The 18,473-nt window shown below is 31.5% G+C and overlaps 1 protein-coding gene across 1 annotated transcript in view; it reads right to left on the bottom strand.

The window, feature by feature from the left end:
* Positions 1–18,473, bottom strand: part of LOC148280131 (telomerase-binding protein EST1A-like) — a 131,517-nt gene that overhangs the window by 86,956 nt on the left and 26,088 nt on the right. The window contains exon 2 of the mRNA XM_088228879.1: positions 12,378–12,565. Within this exon, the coding sequence (XP_088085005.1) occupies positions 12,378–12,565 (188 nt within the window). The remainder of the gene's footprint in view (positions 1–12,377; positions 12,566–18,473) is intronic.

Genomic DNA, 18,473 nt, shown 5'->3' with positions numbered 1-18,473 from the left:
CGAATTCAGAAAACTGACAACTGACAATCAGCAAATCAGCTTGCCATGTAAGTATGAAAAAAAATGCGTATTTTTATGTGATGTTAATCAAAGAATTTTTTTTAAAAAAAAAACAGCTGTAAAAAAAATTTAGAAGGTATAAAATCTTCTTCTTCAGCCTTATTCTCTCCACTGCTGGATAAAGGCCTCTTCCAAACGACCCATCTTTTGTGTGGCCTTTCAACACTTTTTTTGTTTGCCCATGGTCCCACTTAATTATGTTGGGTGTCCACCTGCTATCATTTTGCCTCTCCAAGTGTCCTGCACACTGCCATTTTTATTCTGCTGCAAGACCCATGATATCCACGACCCCGGTTCGACGCCTTATTTCTTAATTTCTTATTCTTAGTCTCTTAGAAATACACCGAGCATCCGTCATTCCACGGATCGATGCGTGCATTTTGGTTTCTGGCTGTTTTTTGTGCTACAGACATGGTTTCTAGTCCGTACGTCGTCACTGGCAATATACACGATTCATTAACTTGTCTTTTTAAGCATTCAGAGACTTTTTTATTTTTAAAAATATATTTTAGTTTGCCAAAAGCAACCGAATTGAGCCCTATTTTTCTTGGCAACTCCGCTGTCAGGTTATCTTTACCAAGTTTGACTTTGTGTCCTAGATACAATTCGGGATTATTTCTAAATTTAATAGAAAATTGTAATTACAATTGAAACATAATTTAATAAATTTGTAATTTTAAACAAATAGCGCTATCATCTTCTTAAAGGCATATTAAAAAATCAATAAATAAGTTACAGTGACACACTGATCACCATAATGTGTCACGTTACGTAAATTGGGATACCTGATGGAATCCGGGGCTCCGAATCCAGCACTCATTGTCTGCGGGAAGGACGCGTAATGGTCGCGATACAGTCGCAAGGTAGGTAATCTAGAGATGGTCCCGAGATGGACAAGACACCTCTGGCACTCATAATTACACATCATCTTCCACCATTAGCGGACCACGTTATCTATTGCGGTATGGGCGGTATCGGAATTATTCAGCGATGGAAGAAATCACAAAGGCCGAGCAAATTAAATAAAATTTACAGGAAATTACATACGGTGAAACCACTCGAGGGGCGGCATTACGTTTATCTAACAGTATAATAAATTCGATGTTATCAATATTCGCTGCCTTATTATGTAAGATTACCTAAATTACAAACTATTTATAGAAATCATTATCACAATAATAATTTTAACGGCTCAATATTTTAGAATTTTAACGTGTATAAAAAAAAAAAAACTTATCTATCCCGTCGAGAATTTAAAAAATTGAATTATTTTGTAGCTTAAAAATATTATTTTATCGCGCGGCGTTTTGAGCATTATCAACCTTTTTTAATCTGCCGCTAATATTATTATGATGACAATTGAATAACATTGAACAATGCAGTTGATAATAAATAACACTGTTACTACATTGATATATTATAAAAATATTTGATTAATGCGCAGTTTTTGCTAATAAACGAGATGTAAAAACAAGACAATTTATTGCTTACACGTCGATACATCGATTAGACGATAAACGATAAACGATGGGGCATTTCGCTCGCGTATCCGAACTTTTTTTTTATCGATTTATACCGCATTCTGCACATCGCCATCGCGCCCATTACCGTCAGATCAGCGTCATTTCAGGAGAAGGAATGGCAAAAGAGGAAAGGAAAGGAAACTGCATTCTTAGCAGTCGCCTGATGTTTATTGTTATTGGTCAGAGGTGATATAGAGCAGGTTGGTCGACAGAAGGAAAATATATAAAATACTGATTTTTTTTGATCAAATAATTTTTTTCCCGGCTAACGCAAATAAATAATTTGTAATCGTTATATTTATATTCAATTTGTGCGCGCGTAGAAATAATATTCTTGTCATTTTTTATTTTTATTTAATCGAATCCGAAAGCGTCTTCTACATTAGTTACACCACGAAAGCCACCATTTTAGTCATTGAAGACGACTGAAAATACATTAAATTTTAAATTATGATAATTATGCGTACATTTTAATCTAAATGTGTTGCAACAGAGGGGGAAAACATTTCAATGACAGGTATACATAAGCCCTGTAAATGCCTAAACTTCCATATTCCCTTTTCAAAAATATTTTTTCCTCCCTACCTCCCTTTTCCCTACCCACTCTGGTACAACAAACTTAGATCTAAATAACTCACTAGAGAGGTAACCCAGCCAGTCTGCAAACATTTGGACATACTCAAAACATTGTTGCATATATTTTAATTTTGTCAGCTTATTTTAAACTTACAAAGTCTTTATTGAGCTAGAACAGGGAACACCAGTGTTCCACGGAGCCTGAACAGGTATTTCGCAAAAAATGGGAGTAATTCTATACAAAAACTACTCTTTCGAAAAAATTTCCTATAACTAGTAACGACGATTCCTGGGTTCGGAATCCATTTTCCGTGACAGATAAAGAAGGCTTAAGCGCATGTGGTTATGAAAGTCTAATTGATTTAATCGGTGACTCTGGTTTCAATCAAAAATACAAAGATCAAACGATATCAGGACGAGTATGTTCGAAAATTTCACACATGTGTCAAAACAAAGCTAAAACTTATTTATGCAAAGTGGGATTTTCTAATTATGCTGAAAATAATGAATAAAATAAGTGAAGGAACAGGCTCGATGCCACATCAAATAATATATGTAAGAATTCAACTCACCAAGTACCAGATTTGCGATTCAAAAACTCAAGATCATGCGAGTCATCGAGAGTTTTATTCACTCATATTTTTATGTGAATTGTATAATTACTAAATAAAAATTAAATGCTTTAATAACATTTTTTATTTTTACTATTATGAACAACCTAACCTAAAAATAAGCTACATATTCCGTTAAAATTCGTGCAAAAACTTTGGGAAACCCTGAGCTAGAAAATAGGAATTAAGTTGTAAAGTAAGGATCAATTTTGGATTTCAAATATGAAACGGATTTATAAATGTAATTTATATTTGAGCATTAACTCCAACAGAGACGGAAAACATCTCAGAAAAATAATATGGAAGTCTGGGCATTCACAGGGCTTATGACCAATTCATATTTCTTCAAATCATCTATTTGTCGATTTTTGTGAAGTAAAAGAGCTGAAACCTTTATTGATGTGGGTGAGATTCACCTAGCTGAATTATTTATTTTACCTACATACTAGGACAAAGCATGAAAATATTTTTTAATTTTTATATTTCATGGACCAATTAGTTTTATTGTTGATTAACTTTGTGGTCAATCATTTCAAATAATCTAAGTAAAAAAAATTGTACAACCCACATATCGAATGTCTCATGTATGTAATGTACGAGACGCACGAGTCGCGTTGTCAGGGCTCTCACTACATCAACGTGTAAATAATACACGAATAGAGTAGAGCATTGAGTCCTGACGAAGAGACAGGTACATCTAAAAAACCGGTATACATTAAAAAGTTGGTAAGTGGTTTTATACAAATATTTTACAACAGTGCACTTCAGTATATATATTTACGGTTTATCAAAAGACTAAAGATAGATTATTGACGTTTTTTGTTGATATTTCTTGATAAAACTGCATAGTTAATGATTTTGATAAAATTATAAATAAAGCTATCATTGGTTCGTCATTCATCTATAGGTATGTAAACTTCCCTGTCAAAAATCAAGTATTGTGCCACTGTTAAAATGTGTATTTTCCACTCTGTTGTATTTCGCCACTTTTTCTTTTCCCACCTTTTAAATAATAAATGCTTAATCCCAATTTCGGTCCAATAACTCCCAAAAATTACTGTTTAGCAAACTAGTTGTAAATATTTATGTTTTCTGTCCCCTGTTAAAATACTTGTTTGATCTTCTTATCTCCAAAATATGTCTAAATCACTCAAATTACATACATTAATATTATTATTATAAATTAAATTTCTCTTTTGAAATTTTGTATTACTACTAAAATCGCTTTAACGAAATTTTATCGACTTCTCTCGGTTTAAAATGTTCTCCTTATATTGCTTTTTCAAATTTTAAAGATTACTTGCTATACTTGTTATTCCTTCTTTATTTTTTCTTTTTTCTCTGCTGCCATTGGCATGTTTTTATACTTTTAAACTACTTTTAATTACTTATATTATATATGTTAATAAAATCAATATATTGCTGCTCTTACTATAATGTGTCATTAATTTTGAAGATGTTTTTTAAATTGACCTAAATTTAAATTTACTGTCTTATATTTCACTTAAAAATACTTCTCATCGTTTCTTTGAATCCCTTAAAATAAATATGTGTTTATGTATTTCCTTTTTTAAAAAAAATGTTATTACTTTTTTATTTTATTTTTACATCTGAGCATGTTTTTCATTCTTTATTTCCATTCTTAATTCTTAATTACTCTTACAAATTTTCTTCACTTTTAATATTATTTCCATTTGTAAATACTCACTACAAACTACAAACCTTAAAATATATTTTTTTCACTTAAATTTTAATTTTTAAACAACTTTCATTTATGTTTTCTTTTTCCTTCTCTTTTTTATACTTTCATAATTAACCTTTAATTGCTTTTTAATATGGAAACTTCACTGGTCCATTAGAATTAAGTTCAATTGTGTAAAATATTAAACTTTGTAACTGTACTGTATGTTTCCTGAATAAAAGAAAATAAAAAAATAAAATAAAAATAAAAAAAATAAAAAAATGACAGAAATAGTATAAAAACTATAAACGTTGTAAACAATTCACCAGTCTTGAAAATTCCTACTGGGGCGAAAGCGCTCGTTAGTCAAAATAATATAAAGTAAAACTAAACCAAGAAGTTTTTTTTATAACTTTATTTATAATTTCATCAAAATGATGTATTTATAGATAGATTGGCAACCTCCGTGGTTTAATGGCTAAAATACTTGACCCACACTCGGCAGGTTCCGGATTCGATTCCCGGTGAGAACACATTCTTTTTTCTTTCTCAAGCTGGGTATTCTGTGCTGTAATTCGCCACTGTAATTGAACGTAGCTATGCAGAAAGCAGCCAGCCATAGAAAAGTGAAACTGAGATAATAGCGCCTTTATGAAACGAGCGAACGATCAAATCTTCACGACAGTTGGAATGTTTTTGATTTTGACAAATGATAAACAATGAATACATTAGTTTTTTTACATTACAAACAAGAATCTAAGTATGTATTTAACCAGTTTTAATGATTTTTAGAGTACCGTCAGATTTTTCTAATACAGTAGGTGTTTTTTGCAAATGCCGTTTTTGTGAGCGACACATTTTTCAGAAGGTGATTATGACAATTTAACTGTATTTAAACGGTCTGGCTGTTTTAGCAGAACATAGAATTGACCTTACTGCACCCGAAAACTTCTGTAAGAAGATGATCTGTCGGCTACCCGACGCTCGATTACCCCACCTGCGGTAAACCAAGAGTCACCAGTATTGCACAACACAGTTGAGGTAAACAATGCAGTGAAGATGCTAAAAAGTGGCCGCCTGTTATGATAAACAATTTAACCACTTTTACTGGATGTAATGGAAACTTCATCACAAAAACCGGCTTACAGCCAATATTGGAGCGATGAACCGTGGCGTAATGTAGATACATCACTATTATATTGTTTAAATAACTCTCGAGGGGTTCTGTTAAATCATCATCGTCATCATCGTCATCATCATTCCCTTTCCGCACTTAATGGTGCATGGGGTACTGCATCGGTACACCGATTGCAGCGTATCTTCATCACTTTTGTTACATTAAGGTAAGATGATCAGTCTTACGCTTCAGGTACCGGTCCAGGGACTATGAAATTTTCTAGTGTAAAAACAAACTTTTAAATAAATATCAACTATGCCGGGAATCGAACCCGAGACGTATTGCATGGTAGGCGAACGTGCTGACCACTACACCACGAGGTTACATCATTTTTAGTTTTTTTTTTTTATTCGACTTGATTGTCGCTCGGTATAATATTTGAATTGTCTTTAGTATACCAGAACCCTAGACGAGTGTTTTCGACCTGATGGCGACTCTCAGATAAATATCCTGATAAAGGAAATCGAATAGGGAAAGTCGGGCTCGCGGTGGTTGGCGCACCCGCCCACCATGGCCGACAAATACTATATTCATATTAATATACAGGTATTGTTTATCGAAAGTACCCATCTAAATACTTAAAAGAAAATTTTAGATTTTAAGTTAATTCTTGGTTCCGTGGTTTTCCACTATAGTGCATTTATTTATTTTGACAAAAATCTGCCGAACCAACGTCAATTACAATAACGTTATTAATAGGTTGGCAATTATTGCTAATAAATTTGGGAATATTGTTGATATTTTTAGCACGATTAATTAAAAAATGACTAGAATTTCACTTTTTACTTTAAATTTACGTTAATTGTATTTAGTTTTCTCTTCATATTTATTTATTTACACATTTTATCAAAATTCCAATTTTACGTTCACTTTGCCCAGCTAACAAGGGTACATACCCCGTTCCAAGCTAAGCAATTACATTCTAATATATGAGAATAGTTAACAAATTGATAGAGCACACAGACTAATAAAATATAAACTTACTCGTATACACATTTTACAGATACATATACATACACACATACACATTTATACACATTTATACACATACACATATATACACATATATATAGATAAACACATATATACACATGTACATACACACACACACACACATATATACACATGTACATACACACACACACACACGTACATACACCCATGCGCATACACGTACATACATTCATAAAACAGACAATTTATTCATGATAATTATATTTATTTATTCATGCATTTCATAATATATATATTTACAGTTTTTTGTTCACTTTGCCTTGCTGTGTGAAACAGTACTTATGATTTTCTTGTTGTTTTACTGTAGAATGTTTTATTATTTAAACTTTCTACTGAATATACTGTATAATTATTAGGTTATTTTTTTTTACTATAAATCTTGTATAATTTTTGGTTTATTTTTTTTAAATATAAATCTTGGGTATAAGGTAATTCGTGTTTTAAAAAAAATAATATTAAGCCAAATATGTTAATATTATAAATGTTTGTAAAAGGCAGATTTGCCGTTTATGTTTATAAAATAAAATAAAATAATGCAAAACTTCATAGTTACCATCTGTATAAATATATTTTTTAAATTATTCTTTATTTTCATATTTTATTTTCGACATCCAGTAAGAATCTCCAATCCGTGGCATGCATCAAATTTTCTGACTCCCTACGACCAATGTCATGAAAGAGCGAGGTCAACACCTTCCGCAACTTGACAACACTCCTGTCTTTCCACGATTCTGGCAAAAGGTTATGGACCTTTTTGCCTACGAAATAGTATTGTCTCGATGCCAGAACAGTGTTGACCCCTTCGCTTAGTATCAGATCTCCAATAGAGTATCTTGTATTATGGTTGTGGTTGACGCTTGGGTAAATGTCTCTATTGATGTGTGTAACCACTACCGATCTCAATATATACTGTTGAATAATATTTAGTACCTACTCTGAATTCTTTGAAGAGCAACATATACAAGTGTACTTTGTAACTTAACTTTGCTTTTGTTGTGTATTTTAATTTTTTCTCCAATTGTATTTGGTTTGTATAATTTATAATTAACTTTTTTTCACTTTAATTTTATCATTACGTGTACCAATGTAGTAGATATATTAAATTTTGTATTACTGTGTACAATGAGAAGGCGGTTAACCGTGTAAAATAATGTTTTTTTTTTAAATCCGTATTTAGAGTACAAAACTAAAAAAAACTCGCGAATACGGTTCCCCTTATTTTGTAGTAAGTACATAATTTACACAGCTGTTGAAAACAGTCATTAATGATTTCGTAAGCGAACAATTTTAATAGGTTTATCCGCAAATGCATCATAATGATTTTCAGAAGCTCCGTAAGTCAACAAAGATATTTTAAGGGGGCTACAAAAAAACTATTTACGGACTTATTTGCTGTATGGAAACGTTTACTTTTCTTATTATTATTCCATAAAAAAGAATGCGCATTATTATTTTATTAAAAATTTAGACAGTCAAGAAAAAAATATATTTAAGAATATATATAATCTGAAGCGGCTTGCCTTGTGTGGCATTTAGTTAACGACTTATGAGATTCCTTAAAAGTGAGGAGGTTCAATGTTTTTTTTTTTTGTTAATAGACTATCAAAATAAACATTTTTTTATTTATTGTTATGTATCGTATTATCAGCGCTATGATTTTTTAATGTTTTGTAATTTTGAAATTACTCCGTCTGCGACATCACAAGTTCTAGTTATTGAGTTCTGCTTGTAAGAACTTGTGACTGTTCAAATTGGTTTCGCCTTACTTTCAAATGCTCTAATTTTTACAGCGTGTAAGAAAACTTTTTTTTATGTCCTATTTCCCGTAGCACAAAACTTCCTCATTCAAATACAAGCGTAGAGCCGACATATTGAATTGAAACCACAGTTTTATGCGCTAGTGAACAATAATTCCTAGTATAGATATTAATAAACTAGTCGCTTATTTTGATCGGAAGAAAGCGACTTAAAATATCGAAAGGAAAGTACAAAGATTAAAAATAAATTCATCTTAACCACAAAAGTTCATGGAAATTCGATGCAAGTAGGTACCTTTAATATTTGCTATTACATTTCATGTGGTCTAGATTTCGAGAAATGCCGCATATTAGCAATAATACCCCTAGATAAGTGCACAACTAAGTCATTATCCACGTATTTATATTAATGGTACCCTTAATAATAACGAAAGCACATTGTGCTAGCTATCTGCGAAGCGTGTAGCTGCAGAGTTCACGGGCCCATTAAGAAATTCAAAGAAAGAATCGAAGAACACGTGAGTTTTAATTTCGAAGAATCATACGTACAAAAAATGTTCAATTTATTCGCAATATCCTTATAGTGGCAAGCTTAAATAATTCCACGATAGTTTGTGTGTATTTACTTAGAAGACAGTAAATATAAATCTTTTTTGTCAAATTAAATAAGGATTTAATATATCGCTAGCCCAAAGTAACAGTGAGATAAACCCGAAATTTCCGATTTTGAGATACACATGCAGATATGGTAATAACTTAAATAAATTAATGTTTTCAAATAATAAAATAATGAAGTTAGATAGTTGACCTATGTGAAAATATAGATTTAATAATCCTCTTTAAATAATTTAATTCCGTTAGACCCTTCCACATCTCAAAGTCCAATTATATGAGAATAGGTTCTTTAGGGATATTTCACTGTAGCTTTGGGCTAACGATATTTATTTCCGTAACAAGAACCGATTATTTGAGCAAATTTCGTTTAACATTGATTAAAAATGGAACTTTTTAAACCCCTTGATTGATAATGCGGGGACAACACCAAAATAGGTTAAAAAAAATTTTTTTTTTAATGTTTGTAGCACTAACTTTGTAGTTCATTGTTATATTTCAAAGGTATAAATAAAATTACTTTGTTTTATGAACAACTTTTTTTTACTGTCATAACCGACTAGTTTCTCTTCAGGGTTATATAATAACCCTGAAGAGGGCAATGTGAGTTGCCAAAACTAGTCGGTTGTGACAATAAAAAAAAGTGGTTCATAAAACAAAGTAATTTTATGTATACTTTAAAAAAAAACAAAAAAATAATTCGCTAATAAGCGGAATGGGGAATGTTGTAATACTTAAAGTGGCCACTTAACCCAGCCAATGACAGGTCATAAGCCCTGTAAACGCTCGAATATCCATAATCCTGAATTTGAAAAAATTCTACTTCATCTCTGTAGGGATATAAATAAAAAATAAATAATAATCAATCAATTAAAGCATCGTCATTACAGTTTTTGTTCTAAGCCTCCTTGTCCTCTACTAAATTAATTGGTCGATGGGTTGGCAAATATAAGCTTTGCTGGACAGTACCTTCATGAAATGGCTCCAAGATACCTATCGGACTTCTGTGTTAGGGATAATACACGCCAAAGAAAATCTATTCTTAGGTCAAAATTTAATTCAGGAAAAGGAAAATTTGTCGAAATCTGGCGCTGCCCATAGACTAGGTTCGAAGATCGTGCTTTTGCCGTTGCCGGCCTCCCAGTCTGGTACCGATTGCCTTCTCACTTGCGAATCATCAACAGCCCCATTCAGTTCAGATCTCAACTGAAATCTCCCTTCTTCGTTTATCATACCCACAATTTTAAGATCAGAAAATATAGTTAGAATGTAAGTTTACGCATATAATTGTAAAGCTCCTTTGAGGTGATTTTTCAGAAAAATGGCGCTTCATAAATAGGCCAAATATAATTATTAATGCATCAAAAATGACTAGTCCCGTATAACTAGCAGAAAACTTCTGTGCTAAATGTGAATGTTACTAATTCACGGAATATAATTTACAAGTGAACATTGTTGTATTTTATGTATTTATCTCCCAGAGTAATAATTATCTAGAGAAGCCCTTAAACTCTATTGCATGGAACAGTGGTCAGCAAACCACGGCTCGCGAGCCGCATGCGACTCTTTGGCCACTCGAGTGCGGCTCATTCAGCGCAAGTTTCGCTTTTGGTTCGATTTATTTCGTCTACGGGTTCTAAAGAAGAAATTCTAGGACTATTGCATTTTGGATTATTGGGGATATGCAAATGCTTTCATTAAATGCATGGAGAAGCATAGTATTAAATTCGATAAAATTGTTTCTATTTCAACATATGTGGCTGAAAGTATGACTGAAGTGAGAAGGTTTTGTTTCTATTTTCAAGACAAAAATGAATCTAGAGATACTTATTTATCATGGTATCATTCATCAGAAAGCGCTTTGTGCAAATAAATGTTCAACGTTATGGATTTGTGGATCAAGATTGTTAACACAATTGTAGCTAGCGCTCTTTTTCATCGCCGATTCAAGGACTTTTTACTTGAAAAAAGTCAATACGGAGACCCTCGCTCCATAATGTGGTTCGTTGGCTTTCAAGAGGAAACAGCTTAAAATTAAAATAAATTATATCATACAAATTTATAAAAAAAAAAATATTTGTCTGTCAACCTCCTTAATAAATTAAATGTTGCTTTTAAACTTTTAAGTCATATTTTAGTTTACCTTTAAAGATTTATGAAATACGGAAAGTCTTTATAAAATATTTAAGGTACAGTACACACTATCAAGGTTCGTAGGTTTTCACGGCCTTCAGAATACAGATAGTGTTTTTCTGGGTTATTAACTGGGTTATTCAGCCCTGAAGATGGACACTGCAATGTGCTCCGAAACGTCGGCAATACAAAGCCCACAAACACGGCATAATAACCCAGAAAAACACTATCTGTACAGTAGACACTCTTTATAAAATAAATTCTTTTTTACAAATTTATTAAGAAAAAAAAAAGAATTTGAGATGAATAAGTCACTCAGATACCATACCAGATAACATAATATTCAAATTCCTAAATTCCATACAAGTCATGGTCAAAATAGCTATGTCTTTAAAGGTGTAAAAAAACTATAATAATATTCCCAATGAACTAAAAACTATTAAAAATAATATATCATTAAATAAATTTAAAGTTAATCTAAAGAAATTTTTTGAACACATGTAAAAATAACATTAAATGTTAATTAGTTTTGTTTTATGTTTTTTCTTTATATATCCTATGTTTTTTTTTTCTTTCTCATGTACTCGTATTTAAAATTATATAAACTCTTATAAATAAACAATTAAAACAGTGTAAGTCACTCTCCAAGCACAAGAGTTAGTCTCTTTTTTTTGGGGAGTTACAGTGATAACATTTACTAGATGTGTAAAAGTAGATATGTTTAGAATTTTGCAAAAACATGTACTCTTTATGAAATTTATTCATTTAAAAAAAAAAAATTTTTTTTTTAAAAATAGCTCTTAAAATAAATTTTAATTGTTGTACTGCTGCTTAATCTTTGGCTCTTTTGACTAATAAGTTTGCTAACAACTGTCATAGAACAAAAGCGTTCCAAATTTTCGGTTTGGTTTTTAATCAAACAACAAACATATAATGGACGGTTTCGGATTGCGATTGCAATTCTCGACTTGCGTAACTACGGCCCGTTATATTGCTGTAATCTGCAGCTAACTTTGTGATTAATAATCATAAAAATGTTTTTCTCCGTAAGGGCGATTCTATTAGACGTAGGCGTGTTATTATAATTATTTATTATTTATAATAAAAAAAAAATGCATTTTACAATAGGTATACTTAAGTTATAAATACAAAAAAAAAACATTAAATTAACACAAAAAAACTTCATTACAAAAAAAATACTCTGATAGTTCTCCTTATTTTAATCAATTTTACCTTGAGAGCTGGCAAGATGACTAACACGTCTTCGTGGACCGGCAGGGGCTGGTTCTGCGCAGGCGGAGCCGCCAGGAGGGTGCAGCAGCGCCCCAGGAGCGCCCCGAACATGCGGAGGGACACGGCTAAGGCCCTCTCTTGAAGTTCGCTTCGACACCCTCCACCGCCCACCAAGCGGTGCGTGGCATCTGAAAAGAAACGTTTATTACAGAAAAAAGACAAATAAAACAAAAACACAAGTATTTTTTATATTATTTTATTGGTTGTTTTTATACGGGTGGTGCTCGTTTTTATACCCCTAAAAAAATACGCTTTTCTGTTTGTTTCGTTTATTTTAGATTGTTTTTAGCTACATTTTTTATTCATAATTACAATAAGATAATTATAATGAAAAATGAGGAAGTTCGGTGTTTTTTTTTATTATTTGTTAATAGACTATTAAACTAAGCCTTTTTTTTCGTATTTTTGTTTTTATATATCGTATTATCAGCGGTATGATTTTTTTAATTTCGTATTTCTGAAATCACTTCGTGTGTGACGTCTCAAGTTCCCTTCCGCTTCGTTTCGGGTAGTTCTGCCGATTGTTACGTTGACAGTATGTAAACCGGATTTTTTTCAAAGCTTATCTTATCATTTTTATTTTTTAAAGAAAGAAATATTTGCGTTCTTATGATTTACTCAAATATTTCATTTTGAGGGCCATTTTCAACGAGTTGTAAATAACTCACTATTAGAAAATGGAATCAAGTTGAAGTAGAGTGGGATTCGAACCACATACCTTTGGTCCGTGAGTCCGAGACACTAGCCACATGACCACAACCCGATTGGTTGATTCATATTGACTAGTGACGTCGTTCAAAGTAGTTTTTTTTTAAAACTAAACTTAGCTTTACATTTTAATGCTTTATTTTTGTATCCTATTTTCCGTAGAACTGAAGTTCCTCGCTCAGTAAATTTTTTTTATAATTGTTTTTAAATATTTCAAATAAGAAACTGTTGAAAATGCTATATGGATACTACATATTGTTTGTTAAACATTAAAAATAATTACTTATAAAATATAAAGCCTCCGGCGCCTCCAGCCCAAGGCGGCCTCCGTGGTGTAGTGGTCAAGACGCTTGACTCACGCACGGAAGGTTCCGGGTTCGATTCCCGGTGAGAACACAAAAATTAAAATGTGATTTTTCTCAAGCCTGGGTGTTCTGTGATGTAATTCACCACTGTAATTAGGCCTCCTGGCCTGTTGTGGTGCAAAAAAAAAATGTAAAAAATACATGCGTTGATAAAAAAATAAAATAAATAAATACACCGTATGGCCAATTCTCAATCTACATATAAAGGTGCAAGAAAAATAAAAATCATGAAAACTAAAATATACAAAATTGCCATTTTAAATAGAAACCCTTTATTTCATGAACTTGTTTAAAGTAATAATTGAGAATGGCAGAAGAGGAACGCAAAACGTAAATCAGATATTTTACTAGGCGAGTGTTATAAACGGTACTGGACGACATTGTCGTTTAAAAAACCTAATCATACAAACACAATCTGAATGAGTTCGTATTTTCACTAGACTCGTCTTAGCAACAATGTGAACGAAATAACATACCGTCAAATAAGCTTCCAGCCTTTACTAGGAAAATCATTTTAAAAAATACTTCTTTACACTGTAGGAAACAGATTCTTCAAAACGTGACGAGCAAATTGGATATGTAAGGACATCAATAGAAACGTTAGTTCTTATGAAGAGCGAATATTTGAGTGCCGAGCGATCGATATACTTACTCGTAATAAGGAAGCATGTGAATTTATTGAAAATGAAGAAAAAATTCATTGTAATACGTGCCATGCAGTATGAACGGACACCGGGCACCGTAGCTATAGATTTATGAGTGGAAAATAATTTTAATAATTTCGTATCACAAAATGTGAAATTTCCTCTTTTTTATGCAATTTTCCATTGATTACCAATAACTACGAAACAATTCATATAAAAAAAACATAAATACATTTTTTAAATTAAGTGCAGAAAAAAATAGTAGTTTTAGCGGTAATCTATCGTATTAAATACTCATTGTTTTCAATTAAAGCCAATTCAATTTCTAAAACTAATTCTAAAACCATCCTAAAATAAAATAAATAGGACATACGTACATGCGTTTTAGCACCAAAAAGAAAAAAAAATCAGAGTTCAATCAGAAAATCAGTTCATTGAAATTAATGTTTATGTCATAATTTTTATTTCAGCGCGCAAACTGGCGTGAAATGGCAGTAATTAGTCTAGGGAGTCACTGACCACGAAGGATTTAAAATTTAAAAAAATGTTTATAAGAACACAAGTTTACGATACAAAACAAAAAATACATGAGTAAATATAAAGATCGGATAGTTTTTTAAAAAAAATGACGATTGGATAAAATGTCTATTTCGCACAATTGAAAGATGCTGGGCCATGGACACGTGTGAAATCGTGAATTTTTCAAACGCCCATTCATTTATTACCCTCTTAGTTGTATAAATCTACTGACGATTGCGTTTGTTATTGACGTTTGGACGGTTTCTGAAAATAAATCGCCTAAGAGGTCAGTAGTTTGTTATCACCTATAAGTTTGACGACTAGGTTTGTTATTGTGTCGCCGAATGGAAAAACAAATCGACAACCTGAATTGAAGAAAAACTGGACGAAATCACACGGCGTCAATCCATCCACTTCGTCAGGGCGACGTCCGACGGCCGGATTACCAACTTCTAATGTACGTGAACTTTTTCTACTTCATTTCCGCGCAGTCTTTTTAGGAATTCGATCCGCCGATAAGTGGGCATAATTGAAAACGAAACGGTCCGATCTGTCACGGTCGGTGGATGTTACGATAGTGCTGGGTGCTCGAAACCCAAGCACTTTTCATAGGGCAAGCTATATTGATTTATATTAAAATAAATATAACACAACTATTTTTTCTACCGCTCTGAGAACACTTAAGTTGCTAAAATATTTTTTTTAAATCTGAATTCGCAAATCATCATAATTTTTACAAAGACACTAGAATTAAAGTTCTTTATGTTGAAAATGAAACATTAAAATTAGACAACTTGGAAATCTTAGAAATTAAAATAACGATTCATAATAAGAAAAAAAAACAAATAAACAATATTTTCTTTAGTCCACTCCTGTCTAGTTTCAAAGATCGTATCCATCTCACTTCACACATTCCATCTTTAAAAGAACAACATGACAAAAAGACTTGACTTATTAGTTCCGTATGTATCAATGTAATATTTAGTAATCACTGCAAAAATAAAAAAGGATAGAATTCATTAGTTAAGTATACCTTGATAAAGAAGCATGTGTAGGCTTGAAACCGGTCGGTAGAAAAAATAAGTGGTTAAAAAAAGTTGTTTTACATTTAATTTAACATTATGAATAAGCACAAAGTTAGTGCTTTATACTGATTTTTTTCACTGTTTACGCAATGTTCCTTGTTTCAGGTCCCGACTAGCTAGGAAATTACTGTATTTAGACAGGACCTTTTTTGTTTCACGTGTTTTTTCATTGGGTGATATAAAATAAATTATACAATTAAAATCAATAGCAATGAGTTACAATAAAAAATCACTATTAATAACAATAATTAAAACATAAATTACAAAAGTTAAAACATACATATAAATACAATGTAATAAAAATAACGAGATGTAATTCAAGCAGGAAAAATATTATGGCAAAGGAAAATAATTCACAAAATATTAAAAGGTCTACATTTTATCCACCTAATCACCATCTATATGCTCTACGCATTGTAACTGACAGACGTCTTCAAGTTTAAAATATTGCAACTTGTTATTTTCGTAAAAAGTTATTTTTTTTACTTCTATGTCGAATACATAATTGAAGATTTTTTTAAACAATTTATTAATAATGCTGTATTATCTATTATCAGTAAACTATTTTTTATTTAATTTGGTTTACCGGTTTTGGTACAATCCAAAGAATACATTTTCAAAACCCACAGCATATAGAGACAGTGTTTAAATATATTGATTATAAATATACTATTTAATTATCTATGTTTATAGTTGTTTTCAAGTGGGTAATTAATAATGGTATATAGCAGGAATAACTACCTCCCGCTGTGAGCAAAATTCGTATTCCTAGATGAAACGAGCAATCAGTCATTGGCGCTTAAAGAAATAGCAAAAGAAAAGAACCGACTTATTCGATTTCCATTTTTTATTTAAAATACTAAATAGAAAGACCGGCATTACTTTAACTTATAAATTTCAGAATACTAACCCGGAACACTAGTTAACAATATACTACTTTTCAGTGAAATTATTCCGAAAGTAATTCAAAATGTTAAGGAGCGGTAAAAAATATGGACGTATTTGAATACATCCAAAATATTTGGCTTAAATTAAATGGCATGTTAAAGCGAACTCGTAAACTTATGATTTATTTATTTCACATAAAACTTTGTATTTTTTATTTTCTATGTGAACACCTCACTGGGCATAACCCATGTCGAGGCATCGATTGCTATAATTTAAACAATGAACCTTAAATTGCATAATATAAAGACAGAAAAAGAGTTCATTTTAACGTGCTCAATTATGGTAGTAACAATTTTTAAAGAAAAACTTGTTCTCTTTTTTAAAAAAAATTAAAAGCTGAAAAGATAAGAAATTAATTAGGTTTAAATAAAATATTACAGCATCTCTAAAATGTTTTAGAAAAAGAAACTAATAATATTTATAATAATAAATTTGAGAAATTGGTATACGTTACGTTAATGTTTTAGAATTTACATACTAATATGGCAAACTTGTTTTATACAATAGTAAAAATTAGTCGAGACAAAAGTTTAAAACAATTTATTACATAATACGATGTGATTGAAAGACAGAGACGTGTAAAAGACATTTGCGCAATAGTTCCTCCCTGGGAACGGTCCTTGAACTTGGGGGCTACGACCTCCCCCGGACAAGGCTGGCCCAAGGCTGCTCCAAGGCCGCCACCCCCGCCACCCCCAACCCGGCCGCAATGCCTAGGGTATGATTAGGGTTGCCAACTAGTCACGGAACTATTACTAGACAAGTCCTAAATTCTCACATTTTCAAATTATCAACTAAAATATTAGTACTATAAATATATTTCGGCCTAGAAAATATCTTTAATTCTAAAGTAGTTAAATTTAGATATACTCGTTTTACAACTCACATAAAACAAAATAACAGCGAACTAAATAAATTGGAACTATCATTGTCTCTTTTGAAAAATGTTCCTCAAACCTGTTTAATATATATTCATATCTATAGTTGTTTTTTTTATGGATTACTATATTATTGAAACCGGGATGGGGTCCCGTGGTAGTATTGTGAACTCACGGGCCAAAGGTCCGAGGTTCAAACCCCACTCTACCAGAACTTGATTTCTATTTTTCTAGCACAAGTAATCTAAAAATAAAATATTTAAGTAAATAAAAAGAAATCAAGTAATCTGTAAAAAATAAATAAATAAACTTAATAATCGTTGTTATATGGAGACATTTGAAAGTTAAATAAATTAATAGCAATGCTTTCAAAACTCTAGTCAATAAATGTAAAGCACTAGAAAAGAAGCTAAGGAATATTTCTCATGCGTCAGAGTATAATTATGCATTGAAAGTATTTACATGTTTGTAAAAAAAAATATGATATCATTACTAAAACAACATTGTAATTATAATGAGATGAATGAGAACCCTTATTAACAAAATAACACATTTGAAACTCTGGAACGTGCCAATGACGAAGTTCAGTGTTTTTAAATATTTTTTTTATTTTTTAATAGACTATTAAACTAAGCCAAAATAAATATTTTTTTTATAGGTATATCGTATATCAGCGCTATGACTTTTTAAATTTTTGTATTTCTGAAATAACCCCGCGTGAGACGTCAGAAGTTCTTCTCCGTCAGTTCTCCCGATTGGTTTGTTTACGGTCAGCAAACCGGATATACTTTACAGCTCTCATATCATGTTCAAAGTAAGAAACTTTGCCATACAATTTAATGCTCTTTTTTTACCGCGCGCAAGAAATTCTTTTTTGTATTCAATTTCC

Source organism: Micrasema longulum, unplaced genomic scaffold, assembly GCF_059751315.1.
Source record: "Micrasema longulum isolate JH-2025_06_02 unplaced genomic scaffold, ASM5975131v1 h1tg000612l, whole genome shotgun sequence".
Taxonomy (NCBI): domain Eukaryota; kingdom Metazoa; phylum Arthropoda; class Insecta; order Trichoptera; family Brachycentridae; genus Micrasema; species Micrasema longulum.
This window is presented reverse-complemented; position numbering and strand designations above follow the sequence as displayed.